Raw genomic sequence first — 26,345 nt, 5'->3', positions numbered from 1 at the left:
TGACCAAAAACTTTAGCTGAAACTTCCACTTTCATTTTCTATGTTCAGTGGACCGTGAAATTGAAGTCAAAAGTCTAATTTGGCTTAAAAATTAGAAAGATCATATCATAAGCAACAAGTGTACTAAGTTTCAAGTTGATTGGACTTCAGCTTCATCAAAAACTACCTTGACCAAAAACTTTAACCTGAACGAACGGACGCACAGACGGACGAACAGAACCACAGACGAACGAATGGAGCCACAGACCAGAAAACATAATGCCCCTCTACTATCGTAGGTGGGGCATAAAAAGAGGAAGGATAGAATATTAGCTTGATGGAAGAATAGGGTATGTTGGAAAAAGACAGATCCTAACCATTGTTATAGATCATCTAAAGAGTTAAAGGAGAGAGAAATATATAAAGGGACATAAATTATAAAATTCATCGGTGAGTTTATGACATCCCTTTTTCATTATATATATTTTAAGCTTCTTAACGATATAGATTATTCTATTAAATATAAAAATCAGAGGATGTGGTATAATTGCCTGTTTTTTTCCAGAATTGATTGGATTTTGTGTTTTAAACCATTATCAGCACTATTGACTATATCATGTCAGCCAGATTTTAATGATGGAGGCTGGAATGCCTGGAGAGAATCCAAACTTTTGGCAAGAAAACTGGCAATTCCCACTTCCCTCCCCCTCAATTCCCAGTCCCCCCCTGAACTCACATTTCTCTCCCCCTCATTCCCAGGTTCCCTTAACCCTGTCCACCCCCTCTAAAATGTCAAGCAACTATAATGTTTAAATATCAATTCCTATTGGTTGTGAGAAATTAGAATAAAATAAGTTAGATATATTCCAGTTGGTTCTTGTATTATATGAAACGACTTCCTGTTGGTTGGTGTTGAGATACATGGTACATTCCTCTTGGTCATGGGGGTACTTAAAAAATGCCTTCCAACTCTAGTACCTCCTTTTTAATGGAATAGCCTTAATCTATTAAGATTAGAGTCAAATGCTCTTGCCACATGAAGGGGTTTGAACTCACAAGTTCAGCTTTTCAATTGACACGCTAGACTTCTAAGTTCAATCAGCCACTAAAGCCCTGAAACTGTTTTAGATGAATGCTTTATGAACAAAGACCAAACTGACTTATTCATGTTATTTAACACATTACTTATTTACAAGCTATGGTTATCTTCCTCAGTCTATAGATGCCTAACCCCATATGGTGCTGACAGTATGATACTTACTGAACACAGGGCATCAGATATAAATTCCTCATTATGACCAGACAATATGACTAAAAAATATGCAGGGTATATGTCAATGGAGACAGCAACTGGTATCATAAATAATCAAAGAACATCTAAAAGTCAGCCTCTAAAAGCCTGCATGTTTGTTCATAAAGCACAGGGGAAAAAAAACTGCTTAGACTGGATTTTATGTTAAACAGAAGTTCAGGTATCAGTTTTCTATAGTTTCTTTGGTTTTCAATCAGTAATATTTAAGGTAAATTTACAATTTTTTTATTCTTTTTAAAAAACACAAATATACTGTTATCCTTTACTACAAAGCCTCTAGTCCAATATATATGATAATGCAGTATGATGTAGATTATTTAACCTTTAATGAAAACTAATTAGTATCAATGTAATATGAGTGTTTAGTTTGTCATAGATCATGTAGATTGAACTTTCTAAAATCCAATCGACATACCTTTGAGACAGTCATTCTTTACCTTAACGACATGAATTTGTGTAACTTTACCCTAACAAAATCAATTTAAGTTATACTAACGTTGCAATTGTTGTTGACTAGTTCCGTGCATTAGACTGCCCCCTGGTGACAATTCTCCCAGTACGCTGACAGCCGTTCCACTAGAGACAACCTTAAATTATGTACAAATAAAGTAAATATTTATATTAGCACATTTTGATTTTAATAGATATTCTAAACCCCAAAATTGTCATTTCAATTGATATTTAACTCATCTGAATGTATATGCATATAATATTTTTTCCTCTCCAAGCTTTAGGAAATGAGCATTCCTGCCTAATGATGTTTAATATAGAATTATCTTAACACTACAGAACTGACAATTAATTTGATTGTGAATGAAAAATAAAATTTTGCTCTTAACATTGAATACAATCACCATCTTGCAGGTGTACTTTTTTTTTATTTGTGCAATATGAAGAGCATTAATTTTAAGCATTTCTTCAAAAAAGAGAGGATTTTTTTTGTTTTAAAATTTTCAGATATGAATAACCAGGTTTGCATTACTGACTGCAATTTAAAGCATGTCTATCAATCAGTTCACATTATTTCTTTTAAACTTTACAAGATGAATAAGGAAAATTTCAAATTACTTACTCCAATCATGAATCTCTTTCAGGAATAGCTGACATTTTTTTCTTTTAAACTTTTTAATACAGATTTAAAAGTTGTCAAATGATTGACTAAAATGACAAGCTTTTTTTCAAATAGAGTGGGCATTTGTTTTCTAACCTTTCAATATAAACTTCAAGATGACTGACTCCATTTTCAACTTCTTTGTAAAACAGAGCTAATGCTTTTCTTCTGGACTTTTTGATATATACAATGAAATTTAAATAACTGACTTCAATTGCACAGATTTCTTTCAACCAATCAACATTTGATATTTACCTGAGATATAGGGTCATTCTATCATGTCTATCAACCAATCACAATTGATCATGACCTGAAATAGGGTCATTCTATCAACCAATCAGCATTGATATTTAGCTGAGATAGGGTCATTCTATCAACCAATCACAATTGAGAATGACCTGAAATAGGGTCATTCTATCAACCAATCAGCATTGATAATTACCTGAGATAGGGTCAAAACCCAATTATGCATTTCCTGCGTAACATTTTGTGTCGCTGCTATCACATCTTCACTTGTTGTATATTTAGTTGTCATGACAGGAGTAGGTCCATGTAAATATCCCTCCATTTTATGTAATCTCAAATTTACACTAGAAGTTTCACTGGTGTCTTTAAGGTCAGAATAATTTATTTTTTCCTGCATTTTGGCTTTTTTAGTCACAGGTTCACAAGAATCTTTTGAAGAATGAGCACCGTTGGAATTATTTGAGTTTCCGTTAGTCAATGTTGAGTTACTTGTTCCTGAGCTTCCAAGAGATTTAGTTGATTCACTATTTATATCACAAGCTTTTAAAACCATTGTTGAATGGTGATTAAATCTTCGTATCATTGTTAAATTTGCGTGATTTGTACTAAAGGACTTTTGATCACTTGATGAACCACCATATCCCTACAATATAAAATACGTTAGCAGGTGCATTTACATATGGTACAATTTGCCATCTTTCTTTAAATATATAATGTTGTTTTTAATATAAATTGCACCGTGTGAATACTGATATCTTTTAGTTAATCCAAATGAAAAGAGTATCTTTTGAACAAATTCTGTACAATTTATCTGCATATTCCTGTGAAAATGCAATTGCACTGTGTGAATACTTAAATCAGATGTCTTTTGATTAATTGAAATGCAAATCATATCTTTTGAACAAATTCTGTACGATTTATCTGCATATTACTTTGAAAATGTTTACAAACATTAGCTAAAATCAAAATCATGATCGATAAATATTACACATTTATACCTCTTTTTTTTAATGATTGTTTCATTGTATTTATTTTTATGGAACTTTAATTAATGCAATACAAACATATAAATATAAAAATGTCAATAAGACAGCAATTAAATGATATAAGATTACTGTAGATTCAATTTTTTTCGTTGGATACCAGTTTTCGTTGATTTCGTGGTTACCAAGGAACCACGAATTCTAATGTACAACAAATTATAAATATCCTTTAGTTAAGAAGGTATGAATACTTTGGCAAAACAGCGAAATCAAATATCTACGAAAATTCAAGTTTTTCTCAATCCACGAACATTGGGCCCCACCGATGTACTACTGTGGATTCATTATTATTTGTTGGATACCAATTGTCAGGGATTTCTTGTTTACCTGGGAACCACAATAAATGCAAATTTTCCTCAATCCACAGTCCTCTCTAAAAAAAAATATCTATCTAATGTTGTAAAGTTACTTATGACTAATAAAATCAATCAATCCAGATGTCCATATCCAATGTTGGATAAATTGCAAAACTATCAAAAAACTTAACCGTTGAAAAAATTTCCAACTTTACCATGTTAAGGATGTTCGCTAATCTTGTTATTGGAATTTTGTCAGATGTTCCGAACTCTGTGGTTTTATCTATGTATTGCCAAATTTTAACCCCTAAACCCAACTTTTGTTTTCAATTTTTCTTTATATAGTTTTAACAAGAATGTGTCCAAAGTACACGGATGCCCCACTCGCACTATCATTTTCCATGTTCAATGGACCGTGAAAATGGGTAAAAAATATAATTAGGCATTAAAATTAAAAAGATCATATCATAGGGAACATTTGTACTAAGTTTAAAGTTGATTGGACTTCAACTTCATCAAAAACTACCTTGACCAAAAACTTTAACCTGAAAATCGCACTTTCATTTTCTATGTTCAATGGACCGTGAATTAGGGGTCAAAAGTTTAATTTGTCTTAATATTAGAAAGATCATATCATAAGGAACATATGTACTAAGTTTCAAGTTGATTGGACTTCAGCTTCATTAAAAACTACCTTGACCAAAAACTTTAACCTGAGGCGGGACAGACGGACGAACGAACAGACGGACAGACAGACGGACGGACGAACGGACGGACGCACAGACCAGAAAACATAATGCCCCTCTACTATCGTAGGTGGGGCATAAAAAATCCATATTTAAAAGTCTTATAAAATCCTTGTTATTTTCTCATAGTCATAGTTTTTGAAAGAAAAAAGGTTACAATCATAAATGAATTAAAATCTACAGAGAGTCTTTCCCGGCAATTTTTCAATGGCTAAAATCTCAAAGACAAGGACACAGTTTTCATTTTTTTCTGCTAGTTCCATTAATCATATACTATCAATTTATGAGTCTTTTCAAAAAGCTAGTTTTTTTCTTTTGACAAAATACCTACTTCCCCTTGAGACACATCAGCCCCGGCCACCAGATCTATCAATGGATCACTCACGTTCTTCTCAATTTCATCAGAGATTTCTGTAAAAAAAAAAATACATGCAATTTCAAAATACTTCATTTTCGTCATTTATCATCAAAACATTGGTCAATATAACATGATTAACAAAAGGGTGGGATGTTTTTGAGCTAGTGTGACGTCTATTTTTTTTATAGAACTAGTACAGTTTTGTTTAGGTAACAGCTGTACCCTGACTCTGGGTGCAAGATTTTCTCGCTGTGTTGAAGACCCATTGGTGGCCTTCTGCTGTTTTCTGCTCTTAGGTCAGGTTGTCACCTCTTTGATAAATTCACCCCTATATTGTGACATTTTTACCTTTTATGTCTGTTTGTTTTGTTTACACATCCTAGTCAATATAATGGAATTTGATGTGTTGTCATACAAAAGACATGTTTTGCTAGCTTTAAAACCAGCAAACCAGATTTAATCCATCATTTTCTACATAAGAAAATGCTGTTACCAAGTCAGGCATACGACAGTTTTTTTCTTCATTTTCCTCAAAGTTCAGTTTTTTGGGATTTTTACTCTTTTTCATTCTCAATTGTATGATATTAAACAACAAACAATTATCAAACTGGACTGCACTTCTATTAACAACTTACCTTTTTCATCATTTTTCGCACAATCTGAGAACATTTCAGCTTTGCTTATATTTGTTCTGTCTCTGTGAAAATAATGTGATTGGAAGAACCGTGTCCAGAATTCACTTTCTGACAACTGATGCGGTACATATTCTAGATGTTTCTTCTTTACTGAAAAATAATCTATATACATAATGTGGATTCATTTTTTTCGTGGGTATCAATTTTCGTGGATTAAGGAAAACTTGCATGTTCGTGGATATTAATTTCGTTGTTTACCTGTACCCACGAAATCAACGAAAATAGTTATCCAACAAAAGAAAAATGAATCCACAGTATATTTGACATACAAATAAAATGCCTTCCTGATTAATTTATATATGTATATAAAAGAATCATAAAATTTTGCAATATATATGAGGTCAAATTAATTAAACCTAGGAATAAGACAACAATTCATTACAGAGTTTATTACACACATCCCGTCCCCTTTCACCAATGTAACCTACTGAATTAAACTTATTACCAGTTTTGTATAAACATGAGCAACATGATGGGTGCCACATATGGAGCAGGATCTGCTTACCCTTCCATAGCACCTGAGATCACCCCTACTTTTTGGTGGGGTTCGTGTTGCCTAGTCTAGTTTTCAATGTTGTGTTTTGTGTACTATTGTTTTATTTGTGGGTCTTTTTCTCCTTTTTAGCCATGGCTTTGTCAATCTATTTTTGACTTATGACTTATGTCCCTCTGGTATATCCCCCCCCCCCCTTTTTAAAATGAGAACTTTATCAAAGCTTGTATTCATCAGGTCAGTCTACTTATCTACTGTTCAATGATTTTTTCATAACTCTTATAGTTCAAATGCTTTTTTTTTTGTAAGGGCTATTCCATTAAAATGTATGTGGGAGGGTAGGAAGGGAAATTAAATTATTGAATGAGGGTAATGAGTCTTTTATATGCTTCTATTACCATTTAAAAAAAATTCTAAAAAATGGTTCTTGGTTGTAGGGATATTTTTTAAATCCCTTCCTACCCTCCCACACATTTTAATTGAATAGCCCTAAAGTAAAAGACTTGTTGATTTCTGTTTCCTTTAACTTGTACCTATACATGTTTCCTCTTCTGAACCATTCACTCTATTTTCCAGATTAAGGCCATATGTAAATTGAAGGGAAATTTATAAGTTATAAAAGTTTTGGTCTAAAACTTGCGTCTTTAGTTTTTCTCTCATGCTTACCCATTGGATATGTTCTAAAAATAGATTCTATAATATCTGTGGTCAGGTTGTATTTCAGACCATTGCAGCCATCTGTCTCTGGTTTAATGTCTGCCTGTAGGAAAATTTAAAAAAAAAATCATATTACAACAAAACTCATAAAAATGTTCAAAGTTTTTTAAATTGTTTAAATCAGGATTACAAATTTCAGCATCATGGTAGTACCCTGATGGTTAAATATCCTAAGCAGAACACTGATTCCTTTTTTTTCAAAATCAACCAATCAGGACAAAGTAGAAGGTATGATAAGGGCAATTACTTTGATTGTGTTTAATATTGTAGCAGCTAGTTTAGCCGCTATATCTTAGATATCTATCTTTGTTGTACAATATGCTATGTAGCTAGCTTGTCAAAATGATGTCATTAGTAATAAAATTTTTAACACCATTTTGGGTTCTCTAATTAGCATGAATTTCTCCAGGCTATCTAGATCTACTTAGCGGCTAGGCTAGCTCAACAATCAATATCCCAAATCTATGTAGTGCTACATAGCAGAGTCTCTACAATATTGAACGCAACCCTGATCAATGAAATTCAAAATTTTATTAAATTCTCAAATAATTTTAATTCTAATGGTTTAATTAATACACAAATAAGTTGATATATATGGTTTCATTTTAGACATTTTAGCAAACAATATTAAATATCATTAAATACAGATATTTCACCTGTTTGAAGAGTGAAAGAGTTGACAGCTAAGTTTTGTACAATTGACATAAAAATTACCAATAAAAACCTGCATGAAAAATTGACTATTCAAATACTTACCAGAAAAGCAGCCGACACTCCTACCACCTGCTTTCCTTCTGATTTTGTAGAAGTTGACTTTGACTGCATCTATAAATAGAGGTAATCTTAAAAATTATTTACTCCTGACCATACATGCCATATTATCGCTCTCAATCGAAATACAGAGCCTGTTTTACCCTTTGCTTACAAAAATCTGACAAAACTGGTCTTCTTTCCATACTTTCTGTTCATATAATTATTACATCAGGCAATGAAATGTAAGCCTTTAAATTTTTGAATGTACCAGCATGTATCATGTGTATCATTACAACAAAACAAGAGGGTAACAGTTCATATAATTATTACATCAGCCAATGAAATGTAAGCCTTAAAATTTTTGAATGTACCAGCATGTATCATGTGTATCATTACAACAAAACAAGAGGGTAACTGTTCATATAATTATTACATCAGCCAATGAAATGTAAGCCTTTAAATTTTTGAATGTTACCCAGCATGTATCATGTGTATCATTACAACAAAACAAGAGGGTAACAAAGGTCTTTAAAACAGAAAGAAGAATAGAGCATCGTCATATAACTGTGGATTCATAATAATTCATATGATACCAATGTTCAAAGGTTCTTAAGGGTTTTGTGGGTACATATGTGAACCATGAATACAAAAGTTCAACGAATGAATTTTTTTTATAGGTTTTGTGTGCACAGATTGGCCAAACCACAAAATCAAAGACCCATGAAAATGCAAGTTTTGTTCAATCCACGAAAATTGATACCCATGAAAGTAAATGAATCCACAGTATTGCCAGGGAAGGGTAGACACAGTATCTAATTAATTGAATAAAAGAATAGTGTGACCATGTGTTCACTTTTAAATATGGAAGAGTCAATGTACTAATTGAAACTTAAGGTATCCGACCCATAATAAAGATTTACGGAAAGATTTCCGGAGTTCACCGAGGTGTCAATTTTTCATAAAAAAGGGGCATAACACAAGAATGGTAAATCTGATGCAAACCGAATTCAAATTCAATCTTTTTTGGTGGTGAAAAGCATTTTGTATAAGTTTGATAACATTTGGTTGTGGCACACTAAAGTATGAGTGGGGAAACGGATTTTTTTTTTAAATTTTCCATTTATAAAAGGACATAACCAAAGAACAATGGAGAATGATGAAACAACCAAATTTGAATTTGGTCTGTTTGGTGACAATAAGTATTGTGAAAAAGATTCATAATATTTGGTAGAGGCAAACTAAAGTTAGAGAACAGAAACCTATTCATGAACGTACAAATGGACTAGCCAAGGTTAACCTTAATGCCTTCTTACCCAGAGGTGGGGCATAAAACCCTCTTTAGCGCTAGATGTAAACATATTTCCAAACAGCACTATGGTTGGTCTGTAAAAGTGTAAGATGAAAAACACATTTTTTTTATACATACCTCAGCTCTTTGAGCCCAGAATTCATCAGAACTCATAACTCCACTGACCACTAAATCCTTATATAACTGAAATATTTCTGGGTTATCCTGTAGTAATCTATAAGTAAATTGCAACATATGTATGAAAAGTGACAATATTTTATGAACAAGCATAGTCTATACTGGCACTGAATAATAGATTGCCAATTCATTTACTGTAAATTCAAAATTATTGCGTGCATTTATTATTGCGATTTTGTCATTTTAGACTTAAATGTGATTTTAATTTTTACAAGTTTTGAGAAAAATCCTGTTTAACTCATATCACAAATGTATCAAATATTTCAAAAGTGAGTTTTAATTATTGCGTTTACAACTCTGTCGCATTTTTCGCAAAAATAAAAAACTCACAATAATTTCTGAATTTACAGAATATATATACATGTATTTATATATTTTTCGTTGTAGAAGGGTCTAAAAACAGCACAAACAACATTTTCCAAAAGATCAAAAAAGTGAAAAAGTATATTTAAACAGAACGCATTTGACTAACAGGTCGAACAACTGATGTTCTGTAACCCTGCTGACTGCCATTGGCGATTGCCAAATAAAATTGATCACAAGATGTAACAAAATGGATCTTAATATAAATTTAATACTAAACAGAAAGAAATTTGAACTTGTGGCCACGATGTTATGCCACAAACATACAGTGTCAATATTTTTTTAGTACACCAGATCTGGATTTCGACAATAAATGTCTCTTCAGTGATGTTAGGGATCGAAACGGTATTTGGAAGACCATATAAAAAGTACCCTCATTTTTAGATAGACGATTGAATTTTAAGAGTCAATATAGGATGAACGGATCATATAAACCAGAGGGAAAATATGATACAAGCCCAAACGAAAAAATATAAACGAGTCTAAATTGAAAACTACGTTCAAACCTATGATCATAGGTTTGAACGTTGTTTTCAATTTAGACTCATTTATATTTATATATTTTGATATACCCCGGTACTGTACACTTATCATGCTTATTATCATTAAAAAAAATTATGTTCAAAGTGCTTTTCTGGATTTACATTCATCATGAATGTTCAAAGTGGAATATTTGAAATCCAAGGATGTAAAAGAACTAAATCCGTTAACATGGTTAAAGGGGCAAAAACCCTATATAACCTAACAGTTCCCTGAAAAATAAGCCAAATCCATCTGTTATGGTCAACAAATAAAATGATGTTACAGTGTTGAATTGTTGTTTTCATTTGTTATGGTCATTTAACCCTTCTAAATTTACGAAGCTCCCTCAATTGTGACACTCATTGTCTCTGATAGTGGCATACAAAAATGTCTTTTTCTCTGTACAATAGTTGAACCCTATCACATGATAATGTGCCAATCCCAATTCTTAAACCTTGCCAGTAGTTGCCTTTGTTTGCCTAAAGTAGTTCTTTGTATTTGTTCATTATCTAAGATTACTATGGTGCAAATTTACAAATTTGTTATGTAAACATTGTTTTAATTGTTTCTTTAACAATTGTAACAATCATGACAATGGCACTTTGACTGTATCCATTTTCTTTACTGATGCTTCATGCCTATTCGATTATATATGGAAGAAAAATGTGTAACCAGTTGAATATAGAAGTTCAGGATGAAACCTAGCCATTTCCACATGGAGTAGATTGATTGATTTTTGGTGTTGTAACGCCACTTTTAAGCACTGCATTTAGGCTATTTTGTGGCGGCCAGTTTTGATTGGTGGAGGAAGCCAGAGTGCCTGGAGAAAACCACAACCTTCAATAGGAAAACTGACAATCTGACAATTCTAGTCAATTCAGATGGGATTCAAACTCACATGGAGTAGAGGCATTACAACAAGATGAAGATTATTATGATTATCATGATTATATCTACTTTTAAATAAAAAATAAAAACCTATTTTTCTCTTCCAGCTCACTGTTGAGTTTTCGTTTAAATTTTGGTAACAGTTGTAATAAGAGTTCTTTGACTGTATCCCTGTCCTTTACTGCTGCTTCCCGCCCTTTAGGATTGTTGAAGTGGAATGTGTTAGCACTTCCATCATGCATATTTAACTGTAATTGTACTTTCTCTTTAGTATCTGGTGAAATTTTCTGAGCTGAAAAAATATAATAAAATATTTTACATGTTTTATTTTTTATTTGATAATAATAAAATATTTCATTTTTTATTTGATAACTTATTTGTTCATTCTATGAAAACAAGATAATGATGTATGATTGCCAATAAGACTAAAAGACCAAATGATGAAGAAGCAAGTAGCTATAGGTAACCATACGGTTTTTAACAATGAAGATCTCATTCTGTTCATTTATTTAAAAATTTACATGCATACATGTATATTATTTATAGAGGACTACTAACATGACTAAAGCCTGCCTTCCTACAGAAAATTAAGTGCCTGGACACAAAATGCTGGATGACAGATAGAGCTACCTAATCTTTGAGGCTTGATGTCTGAATGCAGGTAAATGATTAAGATAACCAGTAATTGGTAAAGTATTTGAATGGTAACTTAAATTTTCTCACCTTTGATATCTGAGTATAAGTAACTGTAGGTGAAGTTACTTTTGCTACCTTGCATCCACCCAACTCGTTCCCCCATCATGTACAAGTTTCCTTCCGTTTTCTTATTTTTGACATGGTTTACAATCAGTAATACTTCTTCTGACGATCTCCCAGACATCTGAAATAAAGTTCATTGTCTTGTGACGATTTTAAAGGCATACAATACAAAAGCAAGGGAAAAAATGAACATAACAAAAAATGTACTTCTATAAGTATATCATTACTTTTAAATTGCTTCTTCAAGAAAAGAATATTACTTGTGCAAGTAGTACCCCTGACTGTAAATTTCATAAATAAATCTTTTTTTATTCTCTATAAAAAAAATAATATTGGCATGGAATCGTTTTAAGTATGGGGCCAGATTGGCATGAAATTTTAAAGCGCACAGGCAAACAAGTGTTTATTTTTTTAATATTTGCAGACCATAGAGCTACGGATTTTTCCTATTTCAAAATGTTACGAATTGCGACCAAGGTTTAGATTGCACTTATTTTCCAAAAATTTATTGTTTATTGTCCATGCATACATGTACAAATGTAGCTTGTCAATATATAAGCCGGTCTGCAAATAGATACATGATATATATAGGAAGATGAGGTGTGAGTGCCAATGAAACAACTCTCCATCCAAATAACAATTTATAAAAGTAAACCATTATAGGTCAGTGTACAGCCTTCAACACGGATCATTGGCTCACCCCGTTCAATAAGCTTTAAAGGGCCCCAAAACTACTACTGTAAAACCATTCAAACGGGAAAACCAACGGTCTAATCTATATAAAAAACGAGAAACGAGAAACACGTGTAAATTACATATAAACATATAAACAAACGACAACTACTGTACATCAGATTCCTGACTTAGGACAGGTACAAACATTTGCAGCGGGATTAAACGTTTTAATGGTACCAAACATTCTCCCTTTTTCTGAAACAATAGTACATAACATCACAACATAGAAAAAACACATGATTAAATATCAATTGGAAGGCTTAACTCAATCAAAAAGGGTAAATTAACACACAATGAACGAATAAATTTGATCTGTGATACCTCAATGCAAATACATAGTTCATAAAATATTAGGGACAAACAATCAAGGCCAAAAACGTTGAAAAAGCAAACAAACAAGTCCAAACAAAGCCATGGCAAGACACCACCGTGAAATACTTAATAACCCTTAGAAAATAATCACTTTTGAAAAAAAAATGGTTTTCATAATATACACAGGTAAACATGAAAAATAACTTTGTTGTTTAAGGTACATACTAGTCTGAAAATAAGATAAGGACATATGAGCTACAGCTACGCAGCTACCTTTTGTTATGCCTATGACGGGGGCATAAAAATGTGGAATGGACCAACACAACGAACCCCAAAATTGGTGTTTAGCCAAACAAGGATAGTGACACTATACAAATCCTTGACCAAAATGACATACAGTCAATTTGGTTCATGGACAAACTGTATCGAAAGCCTTAATTATTGACAATGTTGTTGTCTACCACTATATTTTTTTCTTTTTAGACTTTTGTCTTTTGACTGTTTGAAGCTTCTGTTCTAATTAAATAAAATTGAGAAAGAAAATGGGGAATGTGTCAAAGCTACAAAAACCCGACCATAGAGCAGACAACAGCCGAAAGCCACCAATGGGTATATAATTTGGAGTTTAGTATTGCGTCCATTATCACTGTACTAGTATAGATATTTGTTAAGGGTCCAGCTGAAGGACGCCATAGGGTGCGGGAGTTTCTTGTTGCATTGAAGACCTATTGGTGACCTTCTGCTGTTGTCTGTTCTATACCTTTATACCTTTATCTTCGGGTCGTTACATAAGCCAAAGGCTTCTACTGACCCCTCATCTTGGATTGTTGTATATGATTTCTCATCTCATAATAATATATTTATAGGCACTGGCTACGATTAAATGTAAATGTAATAATAACAAGAATGTGTCCATAGTACACAGATGCCCCACTCACACTATAATTTTCCATGTTCAGTAGACCGTGAAATTGGGGTCAAAACTTTAATTTGGCATTAAAATTAGAAAGATCATATCATGGGGAACATGTGTACTAAGTTTCAAGTGGATTGGACTTCAACTTCATCAAAAACTACCTTGACCAAAAACTTTAACCTGAACTTCGCACTTTCATTTTCTATGTTCAGTTGACCATGAAATTGGGGTCAAAACTATAATTTGGCATTAAAATTAGAAAGATCATATCATGGGAACATGTGTACTAAGTTTCAAGTGGATTGGACTTCAACTTCATCAAAAACTACCTTGACCAAAAACTTTAACCTGAAGTGGGACGAACGAGCAGACAAACGGACGAACGAACGAATGGAGGCACAGACCAGAAAACATAATGCCCCTCTACTGTCGTAGGTGGGGCATAAAAATATTATTGTTACATCGGAGACTAATTGCCGGAATGCAAAGTTGGATAAGGAACCGATTAATTATGAATGTAACACTAATTATTGAGGCTACAGTAGACTTGCTACATGTCCATTCATAATTATGTTTTTTCTTCTTTTTTTTTTCTTCAATTCTGCCACTTTAATAATTTTACTGCTATAACTAGGAGATTACAATTATATACTTCAGATTAGTAGTGCCAAAGGCAAAACATATAGTACTATGGATTGTTGTTCAATCGCAGAACTCGTGCTGAGAAAAGTGCACACCTACTCTTATTAAGTGCCATTATACTTTTAACAATGGATGAAGAGATTCCTATTACCAATTTTGATACATCAAAATAAAATTTGCTTACTGCTATGTCATGTATGTTGTCTTTTAAAAGGAATATGGCAGAATGAAATTGCACAGTAGGCAATACATACGTTGTAATAATTCTATGTATTGTAAATATAAAATAGATTTCTTCAACTTTTATTATTTAGTACATATATTACAAGTCCCATCGTACATTGCTGTTTTTCATGTAACAATAACGCTATGTAACTGTAGCCTCAAAAATGGTTATTGTTACATTCGTAATTAATCAGGTCCTTACCCAGCCATGCATTCTGGCATTTAGTCTTCAATGTAACAATAATATTTTTATTATTGTTACATTTCCATGTAACCGTAGCCAGTGCCATATTTATATAATATATTAAACTTATCAAAAAATACTTATTTAGGTGTGCGCAGCTGAAACAATTAACACGAACATATGAATTTATATAGGTTCCAATTTTCGCCATTTAATGCAGACTTAAAATTATTCAGAGTCTTTGCCGTCACCGTTAAATCTGACAGGTTATTCCACTGATCCACTACTCTAATTGAAAAAGTATTTAGTCTATGTGTGGTCTAACACTTTTTTTTAAAAGTTTTAATGAGTGACCTCTAGTATTATTAGATGGTGCTAAAGTAAATAGGTTCATCCAGTCGATGTCATCTAAACCATGTAACGCTTTGTAGACTTGTATCATGGTCGGGTTGTTGTCTCTTTGACACATTCCCATTTCCATTGATTCTCTATTTTATTTGATGCGTTAACATTTGTTTGTATTAAACTTATGAGAGGGGGTAGGAGGGGTCCTGATCCCGAAATCCCGGGCTTAAAAACACGAAATCCAGAAATCCCGGACTTAAAAACACGAAATCTCGAAGTCCCGAAAGTTGAAAAAAAAAAATCCTGGATCCCGAAATCCCGAGCTTAAAAACACCCAATCCCGGAGTCCCGATAAAGGTCCTATCCCCCTCACTAATGTATGCCAAATTGAATTTTTATTCAGTCTAGCATCCTACAAATAGAACCAATAATTATGATAGCATATAACATCAGACATAAAAATACAGATACATGCCGGCAACTTTCTTTCAAAGACAAAATTATCATCTCTGACTCTACAGAAGATAAACAGATAAAGAGGAGGAGAGGAAACAGAACGTCGATAGACAAGAAATGAAGATTTTGCTAAAAATATGATGGATATAGGAACTTACTTTTTGTTTTGATCTTTACTCTATTTTGAATGATATTTTTTTTCTTAACCACTGCGAATAATAATAATGTTGCGACATTTGCCGCACTCCGTCTAATTTACGACAATTAAAAAACGGAAGTGAATAACGGTCATGCGCATTTTCATAGCAACATTGATGCCAGTACTTAGCAAATAATAAGATAAGGAAGAATCACATAAGAAACTACGATTTTATTGATATATCAGCACTAATCTGGTGTTCAAAACAACCAATAAACATGGAAGGTAACAAAAAAACGGATGAATTATACGAATTAAATGTTGACAGACAGTAAAAATGCAATGCCAAATTATGAACCTGTTTTCAAGACCCGTATTTTGACTTTTATGCAAATTTGTCACCCTAAGATATCCTAACATCATAAGTTTCCAACAAATTATTGTATCACAATTAAAAAACAAATGTGATGTCTTTATCATGCAATGAGTGATTGTCGCATGGCGTCAAAATTTTGCAAGCAAGCTCAGTGTCATTTCTCTTTTTGAATCAGCTGTAACCGATTACATTTTGCAGTGTTATCAGTAATCATGTCATTTCTGATTACAAGTAATCATATTGTTATTGATTACATTGCAAAAAACAGGTGTAATCATGATTACTTTTAGATTACTTAGCGTTTACTAGAGTGATTCATATATATGCTTACTTGCTGATTACAAATCTTACATACATGTATATAAAAATAGTTTTTGATAGGCAATATGAAGATAAGAAAGTGTAAAGCATGAATGAAAAATCATGAATCTGTGAGTGTGACCATGGTGACATGTAAATACATCTTTATTTGTTGGAGTAAATCTGAAAATTTATATGTAATTTCAGAATTAATATACAAATGTTAGACCAAATTAAAATATATATGTGTGGTTCCAGTTACCCGACCGACCCTAGTTAAAAAAAACCAGACCCTAGACTTTAATAATTGAAGGATCGCTAGAAGCTTAAGGTGGTACCTAACACTACAGGGAGATAACTCAGCTTTACGTTTTAATTACGTTGTGTTGTTAAGGGAATATTAAGCTTCTCAATGATCAAAATTATTGCCTGTCAAACTGCTATATAACCAGTGTAATTTTTCTGATAAAATGGTTGGTTAAAATTTTTTGAAATTTTTATATTTTTGTCAAAAAATTAAAGCGTTGAAGTCAATACTTTGTCAAAATTTTATGAAAATTAAATGAGCCAAATTAATTTTAGTGAAGGTGTTGGGTACCACCTTAAAAGAAAAAGAAGAAGGAAATTTTGCATGCAAATCAACATCACATACATGTACAGTTATAATTAACATCTATTTTCTTACAAGATGTATACACCTAATTGCTATTTGGAAATCTGTCCCTCACCTAGAATCTGCCCGTTTAAACTATATTAAATTGACGTCATACGACAATCACTTTTCCATTGAGGCGTCAGATATTTTGTATTATGATGTCAAAATTTTATGGGAACCTGTCTGTGATGTCCAGTAATTGTGGACAAATAGTGAAAGGTGTATTGCAGGCATGCATGGACAGATTCAATGATAGAATTATCCATTGCGAAGAAGACTTTGCATGCAAATCAACACCATAAAAAGATTTCACAGACATCCATTATATGTCAACAGATTAATTCTCTATTGAAGAATTAAAGTACATAATTTTGCAGAAAACTTTGCATGCAAATCAATGTCATATTATCACAGACACCCATTCCTTTCAAAATCTATAGAAAGCATTGACTTAAATGTCAAATTGTTCTAAAAATGTAAAGAAATATTCAAATAAACAAAAAATATTGTAAACCAACTTATTTTTGTGGAATGTTCTATCTGTCTCGAATCACAGCAATTTATTTTCATGATGTTATGATTTTATTGATGTAAATGTATAAATATAAGAGAAGATCTATGTTTAACATATTTCACATTAATTTATGTTCACATTATTTTTCTAAAGTTGCGAAAATGAGTTGGTTTACAATAATCAAGAATAATATTTTATATATTGTTACAATTACCACATGCCTTTCAAGGAATATAGTAATCTACAATTATTTTTCTTTCTGTTATTTGTAAAAATGCATTTTTTAATATTGATAATAAAAAAAAATTGTCAATTGAAAAAAGTAAACTATGTATGCAAATCAACATCACAGTCATCTATTTCTTGAACTTGTGAATTTGATTTATATTTTAAAATTGTGGACAACACTTGTGAATTTGATTTTATATATTTTAGTGGACAAAAAACCATCGAAAATTTCATTCATGACAACTCTGGATAGAGAGCTGTTCCCAATCAAAATGCCTCGGAATCGGTTTGGGAATGAAATAGCACCTTTAAGAGGAGCACCACATCGAGGCCCTGGTTGTTATGAGAACGAAGATGTAAGTGTAAATAAACTCATCATAGATTATACCAGGATTAAGGATTTATGCCAGAAGGGTGTTTTGTCTACAAAAGACTCATAATGTTTTAAACTTTGCTACAATTTCTTCTGTATCATCAAAGATATTTAACTGAATTAGTAAATTTAACCTCATATTTCTTTGGTCCTGTATGCATACTTTTGAAGCTGTAATTAAACTTAATATGCAGAAAAATTGTTATTTATACAGAAATGAACTGTACCACTTCTGCAATAATTAAGGAAAACTTATTCATGCATTTCTTTTAAATTCTAATGATCATTGATGAATGGAAATTAAAGTGAGTGATCTATTGTTGAATTATAGTGCATGTGTATATAATTGTAACTTATGATTTGTATTCAAATTATTTTTTTTTTTTAATTGCAAATCTTAATATATTATATTCATACATTTTTTCAAAGACAAATTTTATGGCAAAAAAAACTCAATTAAAGTTTTATTATTGTTTCGAATTGAACTAGAGTGATTAGGAATCAGGTTAAGAGGGCAATTGTTATTTATCCACCTGTCTCAATGTTCAAGACATTTCAGTATTGGTTTTAACCATCTGTACAATAACTGCCCATGTGGAGCACATGCATAACAATCAAGCACACAATAATTTCCAACTAAGATCAAATTAAAGGTTCTGTGGCATCTGTGCACCTAGAAATAAATCAGGTCAAACTTGGCTATTGTCTTTATAAAAAAAAAAATATATGGGGTATCCATCCATGAAACATAATAATCGGTAAAATTGAGAAAGGAAATGGTGAATGTGTCAAAGAGACAACCACCCAACCATAGAGCAGACAACAGCCGAAGGCCACCAATGGGTCTTAAATGTAGCGAGAATTCTCGCACCCGTAGGTGTCCTTCAGCTGGCCCCTAAAAAATATGCATACTATTACAGTGATAATGGACGTCATACTTAAAACTCCGAATTATACACAAGAAACTTAAATTAAAAATCATGCATGCACGGTAAAGAAAACAAAGAAACAGTGCCTTAATATGGCATGTCAAAAATGTATCATTGATATTTTGGAAATCACACTAACTACTTGAGATACATGTAGTTGAACCAAACCAACAGTTTAAAATGAAAAAAAGCAAATTAAAAACAAAAAGAACAGTGCTTTTAGTGCAAACATATCAAAAAAGTATCAACTATGAGGCTATTAAATAATTCAAGTTCTAATAAATTAGTAAAACACAAGAAAAACATTATTTTAATAATTTTAATAATTTCAACTTATATTGTAAGGACTCTACAGCTAGTACTTTAAAGTAGCTAATATCCCAGATTGATTGAAATTTTGTAAATGTTTTAAAAATTGTCATTTTTGATTGTAGAAAACCAATTTTATTTACCAAGTAGACACAAAGCTTTTAAGCAACAAAGGTTATTCTATGGGAGCTAGAACAGGACCTAGGATACGGAGAGATTTTGTGGTAAGTTTCAGGGTTCTCACTAAAAGTGAGTCCATGAGTCCTGGGGTGGGAGGTCATAAAACTTTGCTCAAAGCTTACAGCACAATAATCATGCTCGAAGCCTGAAATCCAGCATTTTGATTGGTTGATTTTGGAGTATGAGTACAAAAATACTCGAAAGTTTTATGACTTCAAGGCTTGGACTAACCAAAATCAGTCTGGACTCATCTTTTTAAAAATTTGTGATTCCCAAGATGCATCAGAATTGTAAAAATGTGTATGAACTGAGCACATATATCATCATTTAATATCAAAAAGTAAAAAAATAATCAGAATTTTGTGTAATTTCCTTGCTCTATTGTATCATTCAGGGACTGAAACTATATTAATATATCATTAATTGCATCTTCTGACTGCTGGATTCACCATGGCAAAAATGACAAGTTCCAGTGGACTCTTCTTAAAAAGACCTCAGTCTCTGATCCCATGAGTTTGTTAAAATAAGCATGAACATTGAAAAATTTAATGCCTTTGAAAATTAAACTAATTCTTGTTCTAAAACTAAAAAAAATCATTTCATTCTGGAATTTTTTTAATTTTTTTTGATAATCATAAACAAATTGATTAGAATAGGTGCATGTAGATTAACTGAAAATTGACACCATACATGGTTTTGATTAATTTACTGTTAACTTAATGGTAACTTAATCAATGCCATGTATGGTGTCAATTAAGTAGTATTTTGTAATTTTTTGCACTATTTCTGCTGGTGTTAAAACAGAGAGGTTTATATCTTCTAAAGAAAGCAAAAAAGGATATTTAAACTCTTTAAAGAAACTGAAAACTAAAAAATAAAAAAATGCATTCTATTTGACACTGGACCTTAATATTAAAACATTCATCATCATGGTCATCTGTCATCTTCCACCTTCTTGTCATCATCATGGCTTCATCATCTTCAACAATGTCTCTCCTTAAAGTTTTGATTATTATATTTTGATTATATTATTATATCTTTATTGAACTTTTTTATACATTGTAAGTTAGGTTTATGTATTTTTTGTAGTTTAGAACACCTTGCCCAACAAGCTACCAGAAGAACAACACAGATCTTCAAACATTTGAAACAGATAACAAACCATTTTTAGTCGGAGCAGACAGATTTCCAATATACAAAAGAGATATTGTAGATGTATTACCAGGGTAGGTAAATTAGAAGATATTTTTTTATGTGTAATTTTTCCTCCTTAAATTTATAGACTTCTTGGTACCAAACACCTTGACTAAAATTAATTTGACTTGTTTAATTTTCATAAAATTTTGACAAAATCCTTACTTTGACCTTTTGACAAAATTATAAAAATTTCAACACACTTTCTTTAAAAATTACATTGGATATACAGCAGTTTGAAAAACACAAATTTTGGTTTTTGACACGCCTTATATTTCCTAAACAATACAATGTGATTAAAATGTTTAGCTGATTTTACAGAATTATCTCCCTTTTGTGATAGGTACAATGTACCATCTTGAACATTTAAATTATAATTTTAGTAAGATGCCCATTCTAGTTAGTTTTGCAATTTAAAAAAAAATTGTGAAGATATGCTTCTCATAAAATCACCATAGAATTAAACACATTTTAAAGAGATTATTGATGTGTAAACTGGGAAGATGCACAAAAAAGCTAGAGTCTGTTATTCAGTTTGTGAGTGTATTGTCCAATTTAAAACATCAATAACCTGTATACATAGTATGTGTCCAATACTAAACACATAGTTTTTTGTTTTAAACCTTTTACCAATTTCTATTGATAATTATATCTTTTATTTTCCAAAGAAAGGTTTTGATCCTTCTTCAATCTATATTTTAGTGTTTCCAAAAATTAAGACCGTATAATTTTGTTAAATTTTGAATGTGTTTAATACAATATTCAACAATACTATGAGAAAAATGGAAGGAAAATCTATCAAATATTAAACCTTGAATAAATAATGTGTGTATATTAAAGTAACTATACTATACTTGAGTTATAGATGGTAAAAAGTTACACTTGCTAAAGCATTTGTCATGATTTATATCAATATCAATGAATTCAAATTTACATCTACAGGGCTGGAACATATGAACACGAAATACCAAAAAACAGAAAAGTACAGTGGCATCAATCCTTTGGAGGAACACCCATCTTGATGCCTTCAATTACCGTACAGAGTACAATTAACAAAAATACTGATAAGGTAAAAATACAGTGCTATGTTTTAAAAAGAAGTTTTAGTTTAAGAAGAGTTATCCCCACTTTGACAGCATCAATGGTTGATTTTCATATTCTACAGTGTATCCCAAACTCTGTCTGACCAAAAAATCATTTGGTCAGACAGAACTTTTTTGGTTGAATATATAGGGAAAAAATCAAGTTCCTCTGAAACAGGTAGGCACAGACTGATCCTTTTTGTAAAAACTCATTCAAACCATAAATTCTAGTATTGATGACAGAATTCTTTAAAAATTTTATTACCGTATTTATCAATATTTAATTTTACATTTTTATCCTTGAAATTCATTATTTGATTAAGTGATAATAAAAAGTGGAGAAATTTTACTTCATGGCAACCACACAATTTAACATAGAAAAAAAGAATGTTGCATTTTAAAATTCTGTTTTTATACCCCCGCTTTCAAAAAAGGTGGGTATACTGTTTTACCTCTGTCTGTTTGTCCGTCCATCAGTCAGTCCGTCCCATGAAACTTTCGTCACATTTTACTCAGGAACTACACATCCACCCTTTCTGAAATTTGGTTTCAGGGTTTATCTAAGTCAGCTATACCGTGTGATGCGTTTTCAGATTGATTACTCAACAACTTCCTGTTTACCGAACACTTGTATGATTTTAAACATGATAGCCAAGTTGAAAATTTTCGTCACATTTTTCAGGAACTACAATACAAGGATTTCTGAAATTTGGTTTCAGGATTTATATACTGAGTGCCAATGAAAACGCAACACTTGGTTTTTCCAAAATAAAATTTATATAAGAAATGATAATCATTCAAATTAAATTGTTCTTGAAAATTAACAATTCTAACAAAAGATCGATATCAAACATGTTTCATTGTCATCTTTCAGACGCTATAGGTAAACGAAACATCCAATGTCGAATCATCAACTCACAGTCCTAACAAAACATGTTACATCCCCGTTGTGCAGCGCAATCTCGACAGCGCCGTTGAATTGATCATCCCGAATGTTTAATGTGATCTCGAGGAATGTTGTTCCACTTGTCCTGCAAATCAAACTCAAGCTGACTTTATGATATTGGTGGTGGTTATCATCGACTAAACCATGTCCAATCTGATGCAAAATTTGCTCGATCGGACCAAAATCGAGCGAAACACATGACATTTGGCCAAGATTGGTGCCAAATGTCAATGTAACCATAACTGACGGGTTTGGGTAACATTGAATGATTTTTGGTCTACAGAATTCAATATTTACGCCTTACGGCCATTTAGATGTCACTGAGGAAAGACTTTGGTGCTCTTTAACAATTTCAGCGCAAATGTTGCTTTACTAAAATTGCTCCAAAGGATCTACCGTGACCACCATTGAACTCTCGTGACCTTTGTACACCCATCAGAGTCAATATCGAATATGTTTAAGACCAAACGTATCGGTCTGGCTGAACGTTTCTTGCTTTTTGTACCCCGGGATGTCGCTTAACATTAAATGATCCATTTTGGTTGAATTTGTGGATGATTTGGGTTATTGTAGATGCTACAACTTCAGTCTTCTCGTAATTGTATGCAGTGAAAGGCTTTATTGGATCATGCTCAAAACAACATGTCGCTGGTTGTCAGAAAGTCCTGGCATTTACTCAGATGTTTGTTGCAGTTTCCTTACAATAAGGGCGGGAAAATTCATGACATTAGCCAAGTTTTAAATGACAAAATCGTTAAATGGTGCGTATGTTGAAAAGCGGTGAACTCGGATTATGTCCATTCAAAAAAACCCTTACTTCGCATTTGTTCCAAAAATCACTCAACCTTTAAGTTGTCGTCAATGGTCTTAAAAGTCATTTTAAACCAACTATACAAAGTTTTAATATAAAAAAAATAAAAATTATAAGATTTTTTGGAAAAAAAAAAGTGTTGCGTTTTCATTGGCACTCAGTATATAAGTCAGCTATACTGTTTAATGCGTTTTCAGATTCATCACTCGACATCTTCCTGTTTACCGAACACTTGCATATTTTTACACTATTAATATTATCCACTTGCGGCAGGGGTATCATCAGTGAGCAGTAGCTCGCAGTTTCACCTGTTAGATATTTTTATTTATTTGATTTTTTTTTAATATGCATATTAAATCTTTTGTATTTCAAGTCAACCAATAGAGTCTTAAAAAAGGGGTGAAACTTAATTTCATCTAAAATTAGAGTGTATATTTTAGTATTTTGTCTTTGTTTTTTCAGTTGTACAGTACAAAAGAGGAACAGAAATATCATAGAAAACTGGCGTACCTGAAGCTGTATTATGAATGAACTCCTTTGTCAGACAAAACCAAAACAAATATTTGTAATGTCAAAAATGTAATGTGGAACTTTGGCTCTTTAACAGTAACCAGCTTAAAGTATATTTCAGAAATGAGAAAACACAATTGTTATTTCTTTTTTATTTTGTTAAGTTTTACTTGTACATATATAAGTATTTAGACTTTTAAAGTAGATATTGGTTGAGGGAGATAAATCTTTAAATCATTTATGCGTTTGTAAAAGTCAAGATTCTTAATGTATTTTAAGCCCTTACCTGAAACAGATCTAAAATAATCTATGTAACCTAGAAACCTAGAATCTATTTGAGAAAATGGTTGACACAAAAGTAAAAATGATTTAAAGAGTTATTTCCCTTATCCTAGTTCTACCCTCTTAATTAATTTGAAAAAAACCTGGTTAAGATTTGATTTTTTTAATGTCTGTGATATTTTACAATCACCATTGTTTGGAGAGTTGACATGTTATGAATGAATGAGTGTGAGAGATGTTTGGACTACCAGAAAATTGTTACAGTGCAACCTGCCTAATCTTACACCTGAGTATTCCAACATCCTGATTTAACCGACACATTTTCATGATCCAAAAAATATGCATATCCTTGCAGAAAAAAAGAACTGAGTATACCGACACCCAAATTTTTTCTGGCCCCCAGTGTGTCAGATAACACAGGTTACACTGTATTTGATTGAGGATAATAGATGATGGATAGGAGTAACCTGATGAATTCACTGTTTTAGAAGTAATATGGGTAATTATCACTATTTTACAACAAAAAATTTTTTTTGTAGCTTTTGATGTATATTCATTGTCAACCAATCACATTTGTTGTATGCTTACCAAGATTAAATAATAAGATTCTGAAACAGTGAATTGTTGTAAATGAATGAAAGATTGCATGGTTGAAAAAGGGAGATAATTATAGAAAACATGGGTGTGTGAAATGAAAGTTGGTATGTACATGTGGTTTTATAGAGGTTTTTTTAAATGTGGATGTTTTAGTATGAAGATGATGATACCATATAAACTTATACTAAGTTTTTAAATTTTTAAGAGATGATAATTTTACCATTTTTTTTATGCACATCCTTGGACAAGATTTAATTTGTACATACATGTATATCTTACACTACTATATTACACTACTATATATATATATATAAATTATTTGTTTGGCCATTTAACCTTATTTTGTGAAATTATATGTTCATGAATACATTTCAAATCATATAATCTTTAAACCAAGTTTACAGTGGAATTTTAGATATTTTGTCATCATCTGAGAAAAGTGCAAATTTTAAATTTAAATTACAAATTGAAAAATGTTATACCAGAGACTGAATCAATACTAAGATTTTGTTACCAATCTGATTTTCTTTCATTTTCATTGTGTATGTAACAGGTATACAGTATATCTCACCTTTCACTGTACTGGTTCTATTTTTTTAAGCTTAATTTTATCCTAAAAGACATAAAGATAAACATTATATACATGTAAATATAGAGCATATATTGATTATCTAATAACTAATCAGTGGGCATAGTTGTACTCTTCATCAAAATTCGTTTGAATAAGTTTCTATTGACTAAATTTATATTTTACGATATAAACCTACTCCAATAGTTTGTCAATAGGGAAGTATGATATTTTGAAATAATGTCAAAATAATTAAAGAGGTCCATAATAATAAACATTTGATAAAAGGATAAAATATTTGTCAGTAGTTTTGTTCAATTTACCTTGAGAAAGAAGAACTATTTTATTGATAGCAAATTAAATAGTTCAACTTTCAATGATATTTTTAAACATGGTATATTCAAAATTTAATATCATTCAGAGGTGAACAATGAATTTAAGAAATATTTACAACAGCCTTATTTTGCTATTTCATAGAAATTTTTCGTCAGCACAAATACTGTTCTAAATATATTTTCTTATTATATGTATCACCTAAGAAAGTTGATTAAGCATGGCAAATATGTTTTTTTGGTGTAGAGCATACATTTTGATAGGTCTGATTGATATAAGGTATTCCCTCATTTTATATTGAATGTAATTTTAAAAAGATAGGTAACATTACTTTAAAAATGCAACTTAAATAAAACCTTCAGTGTCTTATTTCTGGACAATAATGTATGATTTTTATATTTTACACATGTGATGAGAATAAAACTTTGAAATCATTA

The 26,345-nt window shown here is 31.6% G+C and overlaps 2 protein-coding genes across 3 annotated transcripts in view; one reads left to right on the top strand and one right to left on the bottom strand.

The window, feature by feature from the left end:
• The window catches only part of LOC139481829 (general transcription factor IIH subunit 1-like), an 18,377-nt gene extending 2,516 nt beyond the window's left edge, over positions 1-15,861 (bottom strand). The window contains exons 1-10 of the mRNA XM_071265343.1: positions 15,741-15,861; positions 11,732-11,888; positions 11,099-11,300; positions 9,176-9,272; positions 7,753-7,821; positions 6,946-7,039; positions 5,727-5,876; positions 5,065-5,144; positions 2,845-3,291; positions 1,788-1,878 (exon numbers count right to left, since the gene is read on the bottom strand). Coding sequence (XP_071121444.1) covers positions 1,788-1,878; positions 2,845-3,291; positions 5,065-5,144; positions 5,727-5,876; positions 6,946-7,039; positions 7,753-7,821; positions 9,176-9,272; positions 11,099-11,300; positions 11,732-11,888 — 1,387 coding nt within the window. The 5' untranslated portion in view covers positions 15,741-15,861. The remainder of the gene's footprint in view (positions 1-1,787; positions 1,879-2,844; positions 3,292-5,064; positions 5,145-5,726; positions 5,877-6,945; positions 7,040-7,752; positions 7,822-9,175; positions 9,273-11,098; positions 11,301-11,731; positions 11,889-15,740) is intronic.
• LOC139481830 (ciliary microtubule-associated protein 3-like) lies at positions 15,856-26,345 on the top strand. 2 transcript variants are annotated; one of them, XR_011654704.1, is made up of 7 exons: positions 15,864-16,006; positions 18,002-18,150; positions 19,531-19,629; positions 20,675-20,811; positions 21,722-21,848; positions 24,081-25,692; positions 25,735-26,345. XR_011654704.1 is itself a non-coding variant. In XM_071265344.1 (6 exons), the coding sequence occupies exons 1-6, from the start codon at positions 16,000-16,002 to the stop codon at positions 24,147-24,149; spliced, it is 588 nt and encodes a 195-aa protein (XP_071121445.1). In that variant the 5' UTR covers positions 15,856-15,999; the 3' UTR covers positions 24,150-26,345. The 2 variants fall into 2 exon arrangements, 1 of the variants encoding a protein (XP_071121445.1); XM_071265344.1 differs by having other exon boundaries at positions 15,856-16,006; positions 24,081-26,345.

Source organism: Mytilus edulis, chromosome 7 (genome assembly GCF_963676685.1).
Source record: "Mytilus edulis chromosome 7, xbMytEdul2.2, whole genome shotgun sequence".
Classification (NCBI taxonomy): domain Eukaryota; kingdom Metazoa; phylum Mollusca; class Bivalvia; order Mytilida; family Mytilidae; genus Mytilus; species Mytilus edulis.
The sequence above is the reverse complement of the archived record's forward strand: the minus strand, read 5'-3'. Positions and strand labels throughout refer to the sequence as shown.